Source organism: Microcaecilia unicolor, chromosome 2 (assembly GCF_901765095.1).
Source record: "Microcaecilia unicolor chromosome 2, aMicUni1.1, whole genome shotgun sequence".
In the NCBI taxonomy this organism is placed as follows: Eukaryota; Metazoa; Chordata; class Amphibia; order Gymnophiona; family Siphonopidae; genus Microcaecilia; species Microcaecilia unicolor.
The window spans coordinates 290,202,359-290,223,650 of NC_044032.1; the positions used below are offsets into that span (position 1 = coordinate 290,202,359).

General features: G+C 47.3%; 1 protein-coding gene across 1 annotated transcript in view; it reads left to right on the plus strand.

Annotated features, from left to right (window-relative positions):
- Positions 1-21,292, plus strand: part of PHF8 (PHD finger protein 8) — a 289,339-nt gene that overhangs the window by 109,356 nt on the left and 158,691 nt on the right. Inside the window, exons 13-15 of the mRNA XM_030194272.1 lie at positions 16,487-16,738; positions 16,976-17,070; positions 17,497-17,690. Of these exons, the coding sequence (XP_030050132.1) occupies positions 16,487-16,738; positions 16,976-17,070; positions 17,497-17,690 (541 nt within the window). The remainder of the gene's footprint in view (positions 1-16,486; positions 16,739-16,975; positions 17,071-17,496; positions 17,691-21,292) is intronic.

Here is a 21,292-nt window from a genome sequence, read left to right on the forward strand (position 1 = left end):
AAGTGGAAGTCCAAGATATAAAAAGAGACTTTGATTACGGAAATGGCTTCTCTATGAAAATTAGATAATTTGGTAATGAAAAATAGTTATTTTTCTTGTAAAAATTGGAATTTCTGGAGAACCAATTAAGGGAAAATAACTTGAGAATGATAAATTTACCTATAATATCCTATATATCAGCTACTGAATTCTTGAAGAAATATTACTCTGATACTTTGCTAATACCTTCTGATAGCCACCTTTTGGTGACTAAAATTATATTTCCTTTAAAATCTTCTTTCAGAGAAAAGAGATGTGTTTAACTGACATTTTGGAAAATTCAGAAGTTATAGATAGAGTTATATTATTAGTGACTTTCGTCTTTGATTAGATAGGAACAACGTTTTGAAATTGTATTTCCGATACACGGTTGATAGTTTTTTGGGTTCAAAGATGAATATATTTCCTGACACATCAAGGGAATCGCAGACTGGGAGGTGTGAAATCTTGGCTTTTCAGCCAGGAATCATTGCCCCAGGTGGGACCTTCCTAGCACAATTCCCTTGTAAGTGTTTTATTTTCCTTATTACTTATTTGTTTGAACCTAAGAAATTATAGAGTTTGTGGAAACAGATGAAGAATCCTCTGCAGCAACTTCCTTCAGTTACCACTGTACCGGCTGCAATAACCGATTAACCTTCCTCCCTCAGAAAATGTGAAGTGTAAGATTGAGTTTTTCTTATTTTCTTTAAGATTGTTTTCCTGATCTTGGATCTTCCAATTGTGGACAATTATGTAAATATATATTGTTGAGATAAAATGTTTTCCTTTTTATATTAATTTTTGTATTTCCTTACATTTATGTGATAAATGTGAATGTAATTAAGTAAAATGATAAACAAAATAAATAAAAAATCAGAATTGTAAAAAGACAACACGTTGTAAAAAAAGAGGAGTTATGATGACGTTACTCAATAAATACTGTCACTTAGTAGTGAACCCATATCTTACTAAAGTTGGAGAATGTAATATAAAAGAAACATGCAAATAAAGTTCCTTTTCCAAAGCTCGTAGAAAAGAAATGCTTATACAAAAAAAAAATGCTTAATACTATTATAAAAGTATAAGGATTGGATACCAAACGAAAGAGACTGTTAAATGTTATTGTGAACAAAGTAGCAATCTCTAAATACTGATTAAGAAATAGTGTGCAATGCATTATAATTAATACATAAATATTATACCATACGGGTCTGAAAGACATATTTAAAAAAATGAATGAAAAAAGGTTATAGTAACATAGTAGATGACGGCAGAAAAAGACCCGCACGGTCCATCCAGTCTGCCCAACAAGATAAACTCATATGTGCTACTTTTTGTGTATACCCTACCTTGATTTGTACCTGTCCTCTTCAGGGCACAGACCGTATAAGTCTGCCCAGCACTATCCCCGCCTCCCACCACCGGTTCCGGCACAGACCGTATAACTCTGCCCAGCACAATCCCCGCCTCCCAACCACCAGTCCCGCCTCCCACCACCAGCTCTGGCACAGACTGTATAAGTCTGCTCAGCACTATCCCCGCCTCCCAACCACCGGCTCTGCCACCCAATCTCGGCTGTGCTCCTGAGGATCCATTCCTTCTGAACAGGATTCCTTTATGTTTATCCCACGCATGTGTGTATATCACATTGGAAGTATTGCAATTGGAGGCATGTTTCAATATGTATTGATGAGTAGAAGGGTGAATGAAGACTGAAGTTTCCCAAATGTGTTAACAGACACTGCATCTGTCACGCTTTTGATGTCCAAAGTAAATCTCTAAAGGTTCTGTTCTTATTTATATGTGAGTTGATGGCACAAGTGGGTTTTTTTTTTTCCTCTTGAAAATGTAATTGTCAGCTGTTTGTCTTTGAAACATTCATGGCCCTCGAGTATGTGCCAAGGGCTCCTGATAACTTTCTGAATCTTGTTTGCAAGATAGGAATACCGAAGAGTTTAAACAATATCAGATAAGTTCTTGTCTTGATTGTAGCAACTCATGCCTCTCTTTTTGTCATGCCTTGATATACCCATTGGATACATATTCTACAGGATATCCTCTTTGGATGAACCTTTTTGCCATATTTTGAGACGGTAAATGGAAATCATCTGACCCTGAACAAATTCATCTTAATCTGAGAAACTGGTATAATGACAGATTTTTCTTCAAACTCTTATTGTGAAAGCTAGTATAGTGAGGAAAAGTGTTGCAGTCTGTAGATTTTCTGTAAATTGCTGTGGAAAATTCAGTATCATTTTTGGAGATGGATAAATCTAAAAAGGGTATAGTTATTGTCGGTTGGGCCGCTGGACGAAAATGGTGTTAAAGGAGCGATCAAGGAGGACAAAGCCGTAGCGGAGAAATTAAATGAATTCTTTGCTTCGATCTTCACCGAGGAGGATTTGGGGGGGACACCGGTGCCGGAAAGAATATTTGAAGCGGGGGAGTCGGAGAAACTAAACAAATTCTCTGTAACCTTGGAGGATGTAATGGGTCAGTTCAGCAAGCTGAAGAGTAGTAAATCACCGGGACCTGATGGTATTCATCCCAGAGTATTAATAGAACTAAAAAATGAACTTGCGGAGCTACTGTTAGAAATATGCAATCTGTCCCTAAAATCGAGTGTAGTACCGGAAGACTGGAGGGTAGCCAATGTTACTCCGATTTTTAAGAAGGGTTCCAGAGGAGATCCGGGAAATTATAGACCGGTGAGTCTGACGTCGGTGCCGGGCAAGATGGCGGAGGCTATTATTAAGAATAAAATTGCAGAGCATATACAAAAACATGGACTGATGAGACAAAGTCAGCACGGATTTAGTGAAGGGAAGTCTTGCCTCACCAATCTAATGCATTTTTTTGAGGGGGTAAGCAAACATGTGGACAATGGGGAGCCGGTTGATATTGTATATCTGGATTTTCAGAAGGCGTTTGACAAAGTGCCGCACGAAAGACTCCTAAAGAAATTGCAGAGTCATGGAATCGGAGGTAGGGTATTATTATGGATTAAGAACTGGTTGAAAGATAGGAAGCAGAGAGTAGGATTGCGTGGCCAGTATTCTCAGTGGAGGAGGGTAGTTAGTGGGGTCCCGCAGGGGTCTGTGCTGGGTCCGTTGCTTTTTAATGTATTTATAAATGACCTAGAGATGGGAATAACTAGTGAGGTAATTAAATTCGCCGATGACACAAAATTATTCAGGGTCGTCAAGTCGCAGGAGGAATGTGAACGATTACAGGAGGACCTTGCGAGACTGGGAGAATGGGCGTGCAAGTGGCAGATGAAGTTCAATGTTGACAAGTGCAAAGTGATGCATGTGGGTAAGAGGAACCCGAATTATAGCTACGTCTTGCAAGGTTCCGCGTTAGGAGTTACGGATCAAGAAAGGGATCTGGGTGTCGTCGTCGATGATACGCTGAAACCTTCTGCTCAGTGTGCTGCTGCGGCTAGGAAAGCGAATAGAATGTTGGGTGTTATTAGGAAGGGTATGGAGTCCAGGTGTGCGGATGTTATAATGCCGTTGTATCGCTCCATGGTGCGACCGCACCTGGAGTATTGTGTTCAGTACTGGTCTCCGTATCTCAAAAAAGATATAGTAGAATTGGAAAAGGTACAGCGAAGGGCGACGAAAATGATAGTGGGGATGGGACGACTTTCCTATGAAGAGAGGCTGAGAAGGCTAGGGCTTTTCAGCTTGGAGAAGAGACGGCTGAGGGGAGATATGATAGAAGTGTATAAAATAATGAGTGGAATGGATCGGGTGGATGTGAAGCGACTGTTCACGCTATCCAAAAATACTAGGACTAGAGGGCATGAGTTGAAGCTACAGTGTGGTAAATTTAAAACGAATCGGAGAAAATTTTTCTTCACCCAACGTGTAATTAGACTCTGGAATTCGTTGCCGGAGAACGTGGTACGGGCGGTTAGCTTGACGGAGTTTAAAAAGGGGTTAGATAGATTCCTAAAGGACAAGTCCATAGACCGCTATTAAATGGACTTGGAAAAATTCCGCATTTTTAGGTATAACTTGTCTGGAATGTTTTTACGTTTGGGGAGCGTGCCAGGTGCCCTTGACCTGGATTGGCCACTGTCGGTGACAGGATGCTGGGCTAGATGGACCTTTGGTCTTTCCCAGTATGGCACTACTTATGTACTTATGTACTTATTATTGTCATAATGCATTTTGAGAACTTTAAATTCCAATCTTGACAATTAAGCCAATCCAAAAAGTTAAGTAAGGAGTCACTATTCTCCTGTCACAATATAAAAACGTCGTCAATATACCTTTTGTATATCTTGATGTGGTTTTTGAAATGGTGATCTGTCAGAAATGTATTTTCAAAATCTGCAACGTACAAGTTGGCTATATCTAGGACCATGCTTGCTCCCATCGCCATCCCCTTGACTTGCTGGTAATACATATTCTGGAAGCAGAAATAAAAAGTTTTTTTAGGGGTAGATTGACGCACATGAAAATTAAATGATTCGGTATACATCTGTACGTATCACTTTCATGTAATGCTCTTTGAATAACCATCAGGGCCTTCAACTGGGATATATTTGGAGTATAGTGATTCTATATCCAGAGTAACAAAATCTCCATGATAATTTTGCAAGATGTTAATCATCTGAATGGTATCTCTGGCATATGATGGTATCAGCAGAATGAAGGGATGCAGGAAAAAGGCCACAAAGCTGGATAAGGGCTCAAGAACGGAAGCATTAGGGAGACACAATGGGTCTTCCTAGAGGTTTATCTAAGGATTTGTGGATCTTTGGAAGAACAAAGATGGTAGGTACTACAGGGTTCTTGACAAAAAGGAAATCTTTGGTGGTCAGGAAACCCATCTTCAATGCAATATCTATTGTTTCTGTGATATTCTTTTGTATATCCTTCTTTGGATCATCTGGAAATTGTATGTAATACTGTGTATGACCAAGTTGTTTCTGGCTTTCTGCAATGTAATCGTCCCGGTCCATAATAACAATGCCTCTACCTTTGTTGGCCGGCTTAATGACGATATTTTGGTTCTTGGCAAGGTTTTTCATGGCATCGCGTCCAATTTTAGAAAGATTATATCTTTGATGTAATCTTGATTACAAATTTTTAACATCTCTAGTGACGCATGAGCTAAATGGTTGTATGAGGGAGTCCTGTGGCCCTGGAGAAAACCATTTGGACGTATTTCTTACTACTGATATGTCGACTCTAGAGTTGGGAATGGTATTGGAAAATGCTTGAATGATTTGCAGCTTTCTGGTGAACTTGAAAAGAACAATTCTTGTTTGGAATGCATTGTATAGTGTGATGGGGACAAAAGAGTCCTTTCTGGAGAACACTTGACTCTATTGGGGATAGAGGAATACTGGATAAATTTAAAATGGGAGCACTCATCTCCAGCTGTCTGTTCTGTTGCGATCCTCTTCTGTATGATTGTTGCTAATGTTATTGACCTCTGCTTCTCCCCCTGCGTCTAACTGGATATCTCCCCCGATAGTTCATTCTCAAATGTTGTTCTGTCACTAATTCCCTGTTGTGTCTCTCCCAGAGTTTCTCTAAATAACATTTGAGTTTGGGCGCTTACTCAGCGTGAAGGTAAGATAGCAGGTAGTAGAGATTCAGGTTGGGGCATAGGTGACAATGGACTATTTGGAGGAGAAGCATAAAGGTCTCCTGATTCACTCCTCACTCTTTTTCTGCTATATTCTATATGAGTAACGTCTTCTTTTTGTGGAATTGCTCTGTTAGCTTCTACTGTTTTATTAGGAATTGTTTCTTTGGATTTATAGCAGTGCTTATTAGGCAGCTCCAGTAAGGAGTAAGTAGGCAGCTCCAGTAAGGAGTAAGGCCAGTGATGGACATATTTTTACAGTCTACCCAATACGGAAAGGCAGATCTGGGTGGGCTGGATTGAGCTTCAGCAGCAACTTCAGTAATTAGAAAATAAGGTCAGTGCTGGGCAGACTTCTATTATATCTGTCCTGAAATGGCAAAGACAGATCAAGATCAATTTTTGTATCGCATATATATGACATGACTCAGAGTGGGGGGAGGAAGATGACTGAAGGTTGTTAACAAGTAAAATGTCAGCAACTTTGTTCAAGTATTGACAATGAATGTGACTATACTGAATCTTAAATTATAAAACCATTCTTCCAAGATTGCATCAGATGTAACTGGTTGGCATTTTGGCAAATTGCTGACTGCTCTGTTTGTGAGAGGTGCAGCTCTGGCCACCTTGTGGGGCAGTTTGGATAGAAATATGATGGCAGATAAGGGCCAAATGGCCCATGCAGTCTGCCCTTCCTCAGTAACCACTAACACCTCCTTTTCCTAAGGCAGGGGTAGGCAACTCCAGTCCTCGAGAGCCGCAGGCAGGTCAGGTTTTCAGGATATCCTCAATGAATATCTTTCCCAACGCACCTTCAGAGTATATTCTAATGGCTCTTCTTCCACCCCCATCCCGCTCTCTGTTGGGGTTCCTCAAGGTTCTGTCCTTGAACCGCTTCTTTTCTCGATCTACACCTCTTCCCTGGGCTCGCTGATCTCATCACATGGTTTCCAGTACCATCTCTATGCTGATGACACCCAGCTTTATCTCTCCACTCCTGACATCACGGTCGAAACCCAGGCCAAAGTTTCGGCCTGCCTTTCAGACATGGCTGCCTGGATGTCCAACCGGCATCTGAAACTGAACATGGCAAAGACTGAGCTCCTTGTCTTTCCACCCAAACCCTCTTCTCCTCTTCCCCCACTTTCCGCCCTCATCCTACCCGTCGCTTCAGCCCGCAATCTCGGAGTCATCTTAGACTCCTCCCTCTCCTTCTCTGCCCATATCCAGCAGACAGCTAAGACCTGTCGCTTCTTCCTCTATAATATTAGCAAAATTCGCCCATTCCTCTCTGAACAGACCACCCGAACCCTCGTCCATTCGCTCGTCACCTCTCTTCTTGACGATTGCAACCTTCTCACTGGCCTCCCGCTTAACCATCTATCCCTCCTTCAATCTGTCCAAAATTCTGCCGCAAGTCTTATCTACCGTATGAACCGATACTCTCATATCACCCCTCTCCTCAAGTCACTTCACTGGCTCCCGATCCTCTACCGTATACAGTTCAAGCTTCTCCTTTTAACCTTCAAATTCACTCAATCTGCAGCCCCCCAGTACCTCTCTACACTCCTCTCCCTGTATGTTCCCACCCGTAACCTCCGCTCTCAGGACAAATCACTCCTATCTGTACCCTTCTCCACCACCGCTAACTCCAGACTCCGCCCCTTCTGCCTCGCATCACCATATGCCTGGAACAGCCTTCCCGAGCCCATACGTCATGCGCCCTCCCTGCCCATCTTCAAGTCCTTACTCAAAGCCCATCTCTTCTCCCTTGCTTTTGGCGCATAACCACCTTCCCCACTCATGATACCTACACTGACTACATAGTTTGAAACCTTTAGATTGTAAGCTCTTTTGAGCAGGGACGGTCCTTCCCCATGTTAAACTTGTACAGCGCTGTGTAACCCTGGCAGCGCTATAGAAATGCTAAGTAGTAGTAGTAGATTTGCATACCATGGAGACAGTGCTTGCAAATCTATCTCCTGCATATTCATTATGGGTATCCTGAAAACCTGACCTGCGGCTCTCGAGGACCGGAGTTGCCTACCCCTGTCCTAAGGGATCCCACATTCCTGTCCCATGCTTCCTTAAATTGACACAGTCTTCGTCTCCACTACCTCCACCGGGAGGCCATTCCACGCATCCACCACCCTTTTCCATTAAAGGGTATTTTCTTAGATTCCTCCTAAGCTTATTTTCTCTCAACTTCTTCCTATGCCCTTTCATTCCACAGTTTTTCTTCATTTGAAAAAAGGCTCACCTCCTCCTGTACATTGATGCCACTGAGGTATTTAAACGTCTCTATCATATCCCCTCTCTTCCAGCGTATACATGTTGAGGTTTATAAGCGTGTCCCCATATGTTTTATGATGGAGACCAGGTCTCTATGTGCTGTAATGTACTATGTTACTATGTATGAGTTTTTAAAATGTATTATGCGGGTAATTTCTATAACTGTGCGCCTGATAGGAGGTTATTCTATAAAGGTATTTAGGTGTACCTGTAAGTTAGACTTGAGCATTTACATCATCCATAGAGCTGGCCTAAATATGTGCACCTAAGTTCCAGAAATGCATGTGTAACTCAAAAACATGAAGTGGTTCAGAGAAAAGCAACAAAAATGGTATGGGGTTTGCAATGCAAGATGTATAAGGAGAGACTTGATAACCTGAATATGTATGCCCATCTGGAAATTAAGTAATGGGAGAGATGAATAACGCTGTGAATGTGGAGTGAGAGTGAGCTGAACGTAAGCCACAGGGAAAATATATATGTGTAATTGTAAGTTGGAATAATAAAATGTGTATGAGAAATTTATATAAAAAAAAAATTTTAGCCAGAGTACTTTATGGTAATTAGTTCAAATTTAATGCCAAGAAGTGCAGAGTGATTCACTTGGGGTACAGAACCCCAAAAGAGAGATACCAAATAGGAGGGGAGAGATTAGTAAGCTCGACTCAGAAGAGAGACCTTGGGGTGTTGGTGTCAGAGGATATGAAGGTGAAGAAACAATGTGACAAGGCGACAGCCGTGGCCAGAAGGATGCTAGGCTGCATAGAGAGGGGTATAACCAGCAGACGAAAGGAGCTGTTGATGCCCCACTTGGAGTATTGTGTTCAGTTTTGGAGGCTGTATCTTGCTAAAGATGTAAAAAGACTGGAAGCAGTGCAAAGAAAAGCTACAAAAATGGTATGGGATTTGCATTGCAACCCATACAAGGAGAGACTTGCCGACCTGAACATGTATACCTTGGAGGAAAGGAGAAATAGGGGTGACATAATACAGACGTTCAAATATTTGAAAGGTATTAATCCGCAAACAAACCTTTTCCGGAAACGAGAAGGCGGTAGAACTAGAGGACATGAATTGAGGTTGAAGGGGGGCAGACTCAGGACTAATGTCAGGAAGTATTTTTTCACGGTAAGGGTGGTAAATACATGGACTGCCCTCCCGCTGGAAGTGGTGGAGATGAAAACGGTAATGGAATTCAAACGTGCGTGAGATAAACACAAAAGAATCCTGTTTAGAAGGAATGGATCTACAGAATCTTAGTGGAGATTGGGTGGCGACGCCAGTAATTGGGAAGCAAAGCTGGTGTTGGTCAGACTTCTACGGCCTACACCCTGATCGTAACTGAATAGATATGGATGGGCTGGAGTGTAAATTTTAAGGGTTTTGACGTTAGCTTCAGAACTATTAATACAAGAACAGTTCTGGGCAAACGTTTACGGTCTGTGCCCCAGAAAGGCAAGGACAAATCAAACTCTGGTATACTTATAAAGTATCACATACCATGTAAAATGAGTTTATCTTGGGCAGACTGGATGGACCTTTCAGGTCTTTATCTGCTGTCATTTACTATGTTCTCCGAGGACAAGCAGGCTGCTTGTTCTCACTGATGGGTGACGTCCTCGGCAGCCCCTCCAATCGGAATCTTCCTAGCAAAGTCCTTTGCTAGCTCTCGCGCGCCCGCGCGGCCGTCTTCCCGCCCGAAACCGGCTCGAGCCGGCCAGTCTTCTTTCGTCCGCACTCGGTACGGCTGTGTTTTTGTCGTGTCGAGCCCCGGAGAGTCGACCTCGCGCGTCCGTTATCTAAATCGACGTGTTTTTCTTCGGAAAAGTTTCATTTTCGTTCGGAAAGTGCTCCGGAAACCCCCTTGGGTTTCGTTTGCCCCTTCCCGTATTTCCAGTTTTGCCCCGGTAAGTTTTCTTTCGTTGTCGGGGTAGGCCTCTTTCGGCCTCGGTCGAGATTTTTTCTCCCTTAAAGTTTTGGTGCTCCAAATTCGTCATTTCGGATTTTGACTTCGCCGGCGTGATTTTTCCGCCCATGACATCGAAGCCTTCCAGCGGCTTCAAGAAGTGCACCCAGTGCGCCCGGGTAATCTCGCTCACTGATAGGCACTCTTCGTGTCTTCAGTGTCTGGGGGCCGAGCACCGTCCCCAGAACTGTAGTCTGTGTTCCCTCTTACAAAGGCGGAATCAAGTAGCGAGATTAGCCCAGTGGAACGTTTTGTTCTCGGGCTCTTCGTCGGCATCGGCACCGGGGTCATCGTGTGCATCGACGTCATCAGCGTCCAGACCTTCTTCCTTGGCTGCCAGTGCATCGAGGCATCGGCCCTCTGCATCGGCGCCGAGACATCGGATAGCTGCATCGACGTCGGTGGTACCGGGACCTCGTCTCCTGATGTCGTCGGACGGTGGTGCATCGAGTGGAGTGCAGGTGAGGGCTGTCCATTCCCCTGCTGGTGGCGGTGAGCCCTCGGGTGGGTCTCCTCCTACCCTGAGGGCTCCTGCGGTACAGCCCCCCCGAGATCGACCCCCTTCGGTCTCGGCCCCGAGGAAGCGACGGATGGATTCTACGTCCTCCTCGTCGGTGCCGGGGAGCTCCGGTGACATGCTTCGGAAGAAGTCGAAGAAGCATCGACACCGGTCCCCTCCCCGCGTCGGCACCGAGAGCTCTGGGTCGCCGAGGGAGTCGGCACCCAGCAGGCATCGGCACCGAGAGGACCGCTCACCCTCTGTTCAGGAGGTGTCGATGCGCTCCACTCTGGACAGCCCGGAACAGCCTCCACGCCCGGAACAGGTTCTGACGTCGACGCCTGCATCGACCTCCATGCCTTTCTCTGCAGCCGCTCTGAACGAGAGCCTCCGGGCCGTTCTCCCAGAGATTCTGGGAGAGCTGTTGCGCCCTACCCCTCCGGTACCGGCGGTGCTTGCGCCTCCGGTACCGTCGAGCGTGGCGCTGGCTGGCCCATCGCCCGGGGTGAGGTCCCCGACGTCGTGCCGACTGCAGCCACCTCTCAGGAGGGCTCCCCGACTACGTCGGCGGAGGGAGCTTCGCCGATGCGGGCGAGGGAGTCTACCTCTCGACGCCCCCATCGTGGACGTGGCTCCACGGAGTCGAGCCGGGCACGGTTGCAGACGCAGGTCCGTGAACTTGTGTCTGACACCGAGGGTGAGGCCTCGTGGGAAGAAGAAGAAGATCCCAGATATTTCTCTGACGAGGAGTCTGAGGGTCTTCCTTCTGATCCCACTCCCTCTCCTGAAAGACAGCTTTCTCCTCCCGAGAGTCTGTCTTTTGCTTCCTTTGTCCGGGAGATGTCTACGGCCATCCCCTTCCCGGTGGTTGTGGAGGACGAGCCCAGGGCTGAAATGTTTGAGCTCCTGGACTATCCTTCTCCACCTAAGGAAGCGTCCACTGTTCCCTTGCACCATGTCCTGAAAAAGACATTGCTTGCGAACTGGACAAAACCATTAACTAATCCCCACATCCCCAAGAAGATCGAGTCCCAGTACCGGATCCATGGGGACCCAGAGCTGATGCGCACCCAGTTGCCTCACGACTCTGGAGTTGTGGATCTGGCCCTAAAGAAGGCTAAGAGTTCTAGAGAGCATGCTTCGGCGCCCCCGGGCAAAGACTCTAGAACCTTAGACTCCTTTGGGAGGAAGGCCTACCATTCCTCTATGCTCGTGGCCAAAATCCAGTCTTACCAGCTCTACACGAGCATACACATGCGGAATAATGTGCGGCAGTTGGCGGGCTTGGTTGATGCTCTTCCCCCTGAGCAAGCCAAGCCTTTTCAGGAGGTGGTCAGGCAGCTGAAGGCGTGCAGAAAATTCCTGGCCAGAGGAGTTTATGACACTTTTGATGTTGCGTCCAGGGCCGCTGCTCAAGGTGTGGTGATGCGCAGGCTCTCATGGCTGCGTGCCGCCGACCTGGAGAATAGACTCCAGCAGCGGATTGCGGACTCGCCTTGCCGTGCGGACAACATTTTTGGAGAAAAAGTCGAGCAGGTGGTAGAGTCTCTCCACCAGCGGGACACCGCATTCGACAAGTTCTCCCGCCGGCAGCCTTCAGCTTCTACCTCTACAGGTAGACGATTTTTCGGGGGAAGGAAGACTGTTCCCTATACTTCTGGTAAGCGTAGGTACAATCCTCCTTCCCGACAGCCTGCGGCCCAGGCTAAGCCCCAGCGCGCTCGCTCTCGTCAGCAGCGTGCGCCTCAGCAAGGCCCCGCGGCTCCCCAGCAAAAGCAAGGGGCGAGCTTTTGACTGGCTCCAGCAGAGCATAGCCGACATCCAAGTGTCAGTGCCGGGCAACCTGCCAGTCGGAGGGAGGTTGAAAGCTTTTCACCAAAGGTGGCCTCTCATAACCTCCGATCAGTGGGTTCTGCAAATAGTCCGGCAAGGATACACCCTCAATTTGGCCTCAAAACCTCCAAATTGTCCACCGGGAGCTCAGTCTTACAGCTTCCAGCACAAGCAGGTACTTGCAGAGGAACTCTCCGCCCTTCTCAGCGCCAATGCGGTCGAGCCTGTGCCATCCGGGCAAGAAGGGCTGGGATTCTATTCCAGGTACTTCCTTGTGGAAAAGAAAACAGGGGGGATGCGTCCCATCCTAGACCTAAGGGCCCTGAACAAATACCTCGTAAAAGAAAAGTTCAGGATGCTTTCCCTGGGCACCCTTCTCCCCATGATTCAACAAAACGATTGGCTGTGCTCTCTGGACTTGAAGGATGCCTACACACACATCCCGATACTGCCAGCTCACAGGCAGTATCTGCGATTTCAGTTGGGCACACGCCACTTCCAGTACTGTGTGCTACCCTTTGGGCTCGCCTCTGCGCCCAGGGTGTTCACAAAGTGCCTAGCTGTGGTAGCAGCGGCGCTTCGCAGGCTGGGGGTGCACGTGTTCCCATATCTCGACGATTGGCTGGTGAAGAACACATCCGAGGCAGGAGCCCTGCAGTCCATGCAGATGACTATTCGCCTCCTGGAGCTACTGGGGTTTGTGATAAATTACCCAAAGTCCCATCTTCTACCAGTGCAGAAACTCGAATTCATAGGAGCTCTGCTGGATTCTTGGACGGCTCGTGCCTATCTCCCAGAGACGAGGGCCAGCAACTTGTTGTCCCTCGTCTCGCGGGTGCGAGCGTCCCAGCAGATCACAGCTCGGCAGATGTTGAGATTGCTGGGCCACATGGCCTCCACAGTTCATGTGACTCCCATGGCCCGTCTTCACATGAGATCTGCTCAATGGACCCTAGCCTCCCAGTGATATCAGGCTGCTGGGGGTCTAGAAGACGTGATCCACCTGTCCACGAGTTTTCTCGAATCCCTGTATTGGTGGACAATCTGGTCCAATTTGACTCTGGGACGTCCTTTTCAAATTCCTCAGCCACAAAAAGTGCTGACAACGGATGCGTCTCTCCTGGGATGGGGAGCTCATGTCGATGGGCTTCACACCCAAGGAAGCTGGTCCCTCCAGGAACGCGGTCTACAGATCAATCTCCTGGAGTTGCGAGCGATCTGGAACGCTCTGAAGGCTTTCAGAGATCGGCTGTCCCATCAAATTATCCAAATTCAGACGGACAACCAGGTTGCCATGTACTATGTCAACAAGCAGGGGGGCACCGGATCTCGCCCCCTGTGTCAGGAAGCCGTCAGCATGTGGCTCTGGGCTCGCCGTCTCGGCATGGTGCTCCAAGCCACATCTGGCAGGCGTAAACAACAGTCTGGCCGACAGACTGAGCCGGATTATGCAACCTCACGAGTAGTCGCTCAACTCCAGAGTGGTGCGCCAGATCTTCCAAGCGTGGGGCACCCCCTTGGTGGATCTCTTCGCATCTCGAGTGAACCACAAAGTCCCTCAGTTCTGTTCCAGGCTTCAGGCCCCCGGCAGACTGGCATCGGATGCCTTCCTCCTGGATTGGGGGGAGGGCCTGCTGTATGCTTATCCTCCCATTCCTCTGGTGGGGAAGACTTTGTTGAAACTCAAGCAAGACCGAGGCACCATGATTCTGATTGCTCCCTTTTGGCCGCGTCAGATCTGGTTCCCTCTTCTTCTGGAGTTATCCTCCGAAGAACCGTGGAGATTGGATTGTTTTCCGACCCTCATCACGCAGGACGAAGGGGCTCTTCTGCATCCCAGCCTCCGGTCCCTGGCTCTCACGGCCTGGATGTTGAGAGCGTAGACTTTGCCTCTTTGGGTCTGTCAGAGGGTGTCTCCCGCGTCTTGCTTGCTTCCAGGAAAGATTCCACTAAGAGGAGTTACTTCTTTCTGTGGAGGAGGTTTGCCGTCTGGTGTGACAGCAAGGCCCTAGCTCCTCGCTCTTGTCCTACACAGACCCTGCTTGAATACCTTCTGCACTTGTCTGAGTCTGGTCTCAAGACCAACTCTGTAAGAGTTCACCTTAGCGCAATCAGTGCATACCATTACCATGTGGAAGGTAAGCCGATCTCAGGACAGCCTTTAGTTGTTCGCTTCATGAGAGGTTTGCTTTTGTCAAAGCCCCCTGTCAAGCCTCCTACAGTGTCATGGGATCTCAATGTCGTTCTCACCCAGCTGATGAAACCTCCTTTTGAGCCACTGAATTCCTGCCATCTGAAGTACTTGACCTGGAAGGTCATTTTCTTGGTGGCAGTCACTTCAGCTCGTAGAGTCAGTGAGCTTCAGGCCCTGGTAGCCCAGGCCCCTTACACCAAATTTCATCATAACAGAGTAGTCCTCCGCACTCACCCTAAGTTCTTGCCAAAGGTCGTGTCGGAGTTCCATCTGAACCAGTCAATTGTCTTGCCAACATTCTTTCCCCGTCCTCATTCCTGCCCTGCTGAACGTCAGCTGCACACATTGGACTGCAAGAGAGCATTGGCCTTCTATCTGGAGCGGACACAGCCCCACAGACAGTCCGCCCAATTGTTTGTTTCTTTTGATCCCAATAGGAGGGGAGTGGCTGTAGGGAAACGCACTATATCCAATTGGCTAGCAGATTGCATTTCCTTCACTTACGCCCAGGCGGGGCTGGCTCTTGAGGGTCATGTCACGGCTCATAATGTTAGAGCCATGGCTGCGTCGGTAGCCCACTTGAAGTCAGCCTCCATTGAAGAAATTTGCAAAGCTGCGACGTGGTCATCTGTCCACACATTCACATCTCATTACTGCCTGCAGCAGGATACCCGACGCGACAGTCGGTTCGGGCAGTCAGTTCTTCAGAACCTGTTTGGGCTTTAGGATCCAACTCCACCCCCCGAGGGCCCTGTTTGTTCTGTTCCAGGCTGCACTCTCAGTTAGTTGGTAAATTTTTTAGGTCAATCTCAGTTATGTCCTCGCCGTTGCGAGGCCCAATTGACCATGGTTGTTGTTTTGAGTGAGCCTGGGGGCTAGGGATACCCCATCAGTGAGAACAAGCAGCCTGCTTGTCCTCGGAGAAAGCGAATGCTACATACCTGTAGAAGGTATTCTCCGAGGACAGCAGGCTGATTGTTCTCACAAACCCGCCCGCCTCCCCGTTGGAGTTGTGTCTTCCCTTGAAGTGTATTGTCTTGCTACATACTGGACTGGCCGGCTCGAGCCGGTTTCGGGCGGGAAGACGGCCGCGCATGCGCGGTGCGCGCAGGCGCGCAAGAGCTAGCAAAGGACTTTGCTAGGAAGATTCCGATTGGAGGGGCTGCCGAGGACGTCACCCATCAGTGAGAACAATCAGCCTGCTGTCCTCGGAGAATACCTTCTACAGGTATGTAGCATTCGCTTTACTATGTTTAGTATTCTTTATTATATGCATGTGCTCTGCCTAGACTCTGCCCTATGTGTATGCCTACCTGTAAAGTACATATTCTGAGATACACGCGTATTTACAGAAAGCGCTTTGCAGAATGTTGGCGTTTACACACAACATGCGTTCATATGCCATTATTCTAATAAATTACATGCATAATCAACATGTAACAGTGTGTTCTTTATAGAATCACTATATGTATTTAGTTGCCTCTTTAGATGTCTATTTATGGTCTTATTGTAATCTGTTTTGACCTTGTTATGGCTAAATAGACAAGGAGTGACCAACTGAGCTGCTGCACAGGCCATCTGATCAGGTTTCCCTACAAGATTCATCAAATAAAATTGGAACAGTCCTCAGCCACGAGTTATCTTGTGTCTGTATTGTAAATACTGCTTGCTTCTAATGGGAGTTCTTCATAGACAGCAGAATAAAACACACACATACCCACTCATCATCTTGAAGCATTAACGCCGAAGTTTTGCAGTAGACTGAAGGAACTTATAAGGTAGTAGATCCACAGGAACGTAGAAAAACCTGTTTTTTCTGGACTTAGAGCTAGTCTTGATGCTGTCTGGCGATATTTCCTGTTTGTTTGTTGGATTTCTCCTTCTGCCAAATGAAGACCTCTATAAGCAGTATCACTTTCCCCTCACCTCGTGGAGGGATGATGTTCTCAGGGATGTACACATGCAGTTTATACATGTTGATGGGTTTCAGTGCACAGCCATGGATTAGGAACACTTTTTGAGATTAAATGAGGGTGATTACAGCTTGTGTTTTTCTTTCTTTCAACCCCTTCAGGACATCTTCCATCAGAATGTGGGAAGGAGTGGAAGCCTGTTCAGCCTCCAGCGGAATATTGCCCCTGCGACCATCTCTTCGTCCAAAACTTTACCTGTTGTAAAAACTGGCAAGAAGAAGAGCCCAAAGCCCACAGAAGCAAACAGAAAGCGTGGACGGAAGAGCAAGGAGAGACAGGACCCGGCCGAGGAGCTGGAGAATCCAGACACATGCTACCGCCAAACTTTAAAACAGACCCCTACCAAGGGAGAGGTGTGTACAGCTCACTTTCTCATTGAGGGAGGAGGGTGTTTCTCCTCCATTAAGTCAAAAATGCATGGAATGTTTTTGGTTGTCTCTCCTTCCAAATCTAGACTTTCTGCTGCTCCCTATAAATCATAAAGCTTCTGGAAAAGAGCCCTGGTAAACTTGGGCCAGAAGCTGGGAGATGCCTCCTCCTGCTAGAGACTCTTGGTAAGGCCTCAATTTTTCATTTCTCTTCTCTTATAGTTGGACGTTTCAAGTTCCTGTCTTGTGGATGTGGAAGATGATGATGTTACAGAGACAAAACTGAAGTTGGTTCTGTCCAATGGCAACGTACCTGGGTGAGAGAGAAGACCATGATGGGAAGGGAAGATACAGAAATTAGATTAATTACTCTCCATTACAAATCTGACCTCAAAAATAATTTTACAATTCAGGTACTATAGTTATATTCCTGCCAAAGAAGGCTACTCTCCAAGATGTACATGAGGTAGTGGAGGGTGAAGTGACTTGCTTAAGGTAATAAGGAATGTTAGTGGGAGAAGCAGGATTTGAATCCTGACTTCCTTGGTTCTCAGCCCACTTCTCTAACCACTAGACTGCTACTCCACTCCTTTATCTCACGGCTCTGAAGCCATCCTGGTGTCTGCACAGCTTTAGAATCATTGTGGAACCTTGGGAGACTGAGCTGCTGTACAAATCTCACCAGTATTTTTGCTATAGCCTCAGTACTTTTTTTATTCCTGCTTGAATGTATTCTTTCCCAGGAGTAAGAAGTCAAAGGCCCCTGTGGTCACACAGTGTGTCCCATCTGCAACACTCAGCAGCTTCAAGAAGACTAAGCTTCAGCAGCCCCAGCCTCTTGCAGATGATTTTGACTTGGACTCAGAAGAGGACCTGCAAATTGATGAGACTCCCCGGAAGGAGAAGAAAAACATCCTGTCTAAGAAAAAGTTAACAAGTATGTAGAAATGACGACCCTAGCTTTGTGGTGGTATCCAGGGGCATAGGAGCCAACTTTTCAAAATGATTCGGGGTGCTGACATTTTTTTGTTGTTTCGTTTTTACAGGCAGTGCGTTCTCCCCCCCCCCCCCCCCCCCCAACACACACACACCTGTGCAGTGGCAGCGCCACTCATAGGCTGCCTGCAACCTGCACCAGGACTTCTTCCTATAGGTTAACAAATACAAATAAAACAAAAAATGGAAAATATGATACTATCATTTTTATTGGACTAAATACATTTTTCAATTAGCTTTCAAAGGCCAAAACCTCTTTCCTCAGGTCAGGACAGTATACTGCTGTTATGGTATTCTGTTCTGACATGAGAAAGGACGGTTTGGTCTCCAAACATTAGTCAAAAATGTATTAAGGTTTAACATTTTTTATTGTTGATGATGATGGGTTTAAACAAACATTCTAAATAACATATACTTGGAAGCTTAAAGTTACAATTATTCATCTTTCTTATTATTGTACAAACCCCAAATAACGTTTTCTCCCCACCTCCCCTTTTCTGTGCCCCCCTCCCCCCCCCCCCCCCCCCCCCCCCCCCCCGGGTTTACTTCTCCGCGCAAACCTGTAACTGGGGACCGTTCATTAAGCTTTCCCCCTCTCTCTTTAGGTAGCATTACCTTCTTTGACTCCTTGGTACCAGTTGTCATCAGATTGTTAGCTTTGGTCCCCCTAACCTCTCTCCCCTCCTCCCCCCCTTCCCAATTCTCTCCCCTCCCTCTTCGACTCTGTACCATCTGAGCGTGTGGAGCGCCCCAGCCACCCCGAGCCGCACAGCCTCGGCCCCCCAAAGCTCCCCCCTTCCATATCCTGTAGTCCCCTCCCCTTCTTCAAGATATCGAATTCAACACCAGGCTGCGGGCTCTGTGGGTCAAGGATTGAATATACTTGTCCCAAATTGATAGGAATAATTTTTTCCGTTTGAATGTCGATCGAGCATATTGAAGTTCTAGCAGCATCAGACCATGCAGCCTATTCCTCCATTGCCAATACGATGGAGCTTGGTCACTGATCCACACCCCCAACACGGCTCTCTTACCCAGCATCCCTGCCTTCCTAATCATCAATTTAAAATATTTGTCCTGTGTGCCAAAATCCTCATATCGATCCAACAAGAACCCTGCCGGAGTTAATGTCAATGGTCTACCCCCCAGGTTTTCCAGATACAAGGCCACCTCCTTCCAAAAGACTTGGATCTGTGCACACTCCCAGAACGCTTGTATGAAGGAGTTGACCTCTGCTTTACCTTTTGTACAGATCGGGAAGTTTATACCTCCCGCCTTAAAGATATGCTCCTGTGTAAAATAAGCTCTGTGTAATACCCGAAAATTACATTCCCGGAGCTCCGCACTAACCGATCCTGATGGTATGCATCCTATTAATAGGGTCAGGTCTATTGATGTAGCCGATATACCCAAATAGTGACTCCATCGTCGCTGCAACTCCTCCTCCGGCCTCCTCTGTACTTTTTGTAGCGTGATTTTCATCGTCGATATCGAGACCCCCTATCCTGAATGGGTTCATAAAACTCTAGCAACTTTTGTCTGAGGGAAAACCGCTGGTCTCCCAAGTCTAAGTCTAGTGCTGCACTTGTCTATAGGCGAACAGGTCATGCGCTTCTACTTTCCCAGATGCCAACATCGTCTCCCACTTCCACATTCGCCCCTCAGCATCTAACAAATCCTTAACATATCTAATCCCTTTGCTGTCCCATCACCTGAAGCTGCTATTATCATTACCTGGTGCAAAATCTGCGTTCCCCACCAGGGGTATCTGATCCGACTGCCGCGGATTCCCCCCCAATAATGGGATCAGAAAGTTCCGCGATGCCCGTATCGACCTCAAAAGATAGTTATCACGTAACTCCTCTGGAATTTTACCAGTTGGGCAGTGGACCAACGAAAAAATGCTCCATTTGCCATATGTTACCTGCTCTAATTTCCTGGGAGTATATGTCTGGCTACCCAAGACCCAATCTCCCAAATGTCTGAGTAAACATGCCCAATTATAGCTCTGCATGTCTGGCAAACCTAAACCCCCCTGTCGCCATGGCCCTATCAAGTGCCTAATTGGAGTCCTTGGTTTCTTCCCCTGCCAACAAAACTTTGATATTGTTCCATATAAGGCTTTAATTTCTCTCTCAAGAAGTCTAATCGGGGAGGAAGTGACGTCAGCGGAGCGAATGGCCGCATGATCGCGGAGCTCCGCCGCACCAGAGCTAAAAAACGCGTTTTTCCCCCTCCGATAGCGCCGAAGTCGATCGCAAACTGCAGCAAAGAGTAGCTGAAGGACTGCTCAATATCGTGAAGGGATGCAGGCGAGCCAAGAGGGCATAAATCTATCTCAATTTGCTTTCGCGGGAGGAGCAGCCCAGAAGCGCATGGCAGACCAGGCAGAGCCACTTCCGGACACCCAGAGCAATGGAGAGGAAAGTATGGGAGTAGAACTTTTTCAAACGCAAGACTCGATCCCGCGAGTAAATGATTTCCCGTAGCTCCGGGAGTGGATGCGGAAGATGCGTTCGGACCTCAAGGCAGTCCGGCAGGAGATCGCTAACTTGGGGGCGGAACTGCGGGGAGAAATAGCGGGCCTAGGTCGCAGAGTAGAAGAGGCGGAGTCCCGAATAGATGATCAAGGAGAGGCGCTGCAATCGCTGGACCTGCAGGTATCTGATCTTAGACTGGGTCAACAGCAAATTAACAACAAATTGGAGGACCTTGAAAATCGTGGCAGACGCTGTAACTTGCGTTTTAGGGGCCTGCCAGAATCCCCGCTCTATCAGGATGCAGAAGCAGTGGTTCAGAAAATAGTGCCTTGCTGTCCACGCCGGAGGCCCCGATGGAGCCAGAGCTGGTAATCTTGGAGCGATCCCATAGGGCTTTGGGCCTGATGAGTAATAATCGGCAGAAAGACATTATAGCCTGCTTCCATGATTTCAAGCTAAAGGAAAGAGTGCTGAAGGCAGCAAGGCAAAAAAAAGACTTCCAATGGGATTCCTATAATATCGAAATCTACCAAGATTTAGCCGCAGCTACATTAAAGAGGAGAGCGGATCTAAAACCTGTGACGGCGCATCTACGCGAATTGGGCATCCGATACTGCTGGGGCCATCCTTTTGCTTTGATCTTTTATAAGGATGGCAAGCAGCAACATGTTCAGACGGTGGCGGAAGCACTTGCAGTGGTCCAAGATGGAGAGGCAGGAGCAGCCCTGATGACGGGAGAAGAGCGCCGGCGAGAGGGCGAGCGAGACTCCCACCCGAAGTGGCAACGAGTGGTACGTAAGAGACTCCAGCGGCAGCAATCTGCGCATCGTCTCAAGTGAGACCGAGAGCCGCTACGGTGGAAGACCTGGAGACCATTATGACTGCTGGTGGCTTGCTGCAGTCCATTGCAGGACATACCAGAGACAGAAATAAGATGCTACATGGAAGGAGGTTACGTAAAGACTCTGGGTGCTGAGTTGCTCCGGCACCCAGGCATATAAGCAGGGGAGTTGTATGTGAAGTTGATGCGGGGGGAGAGGGGAGATCTGTGCTTTAAGTTGAA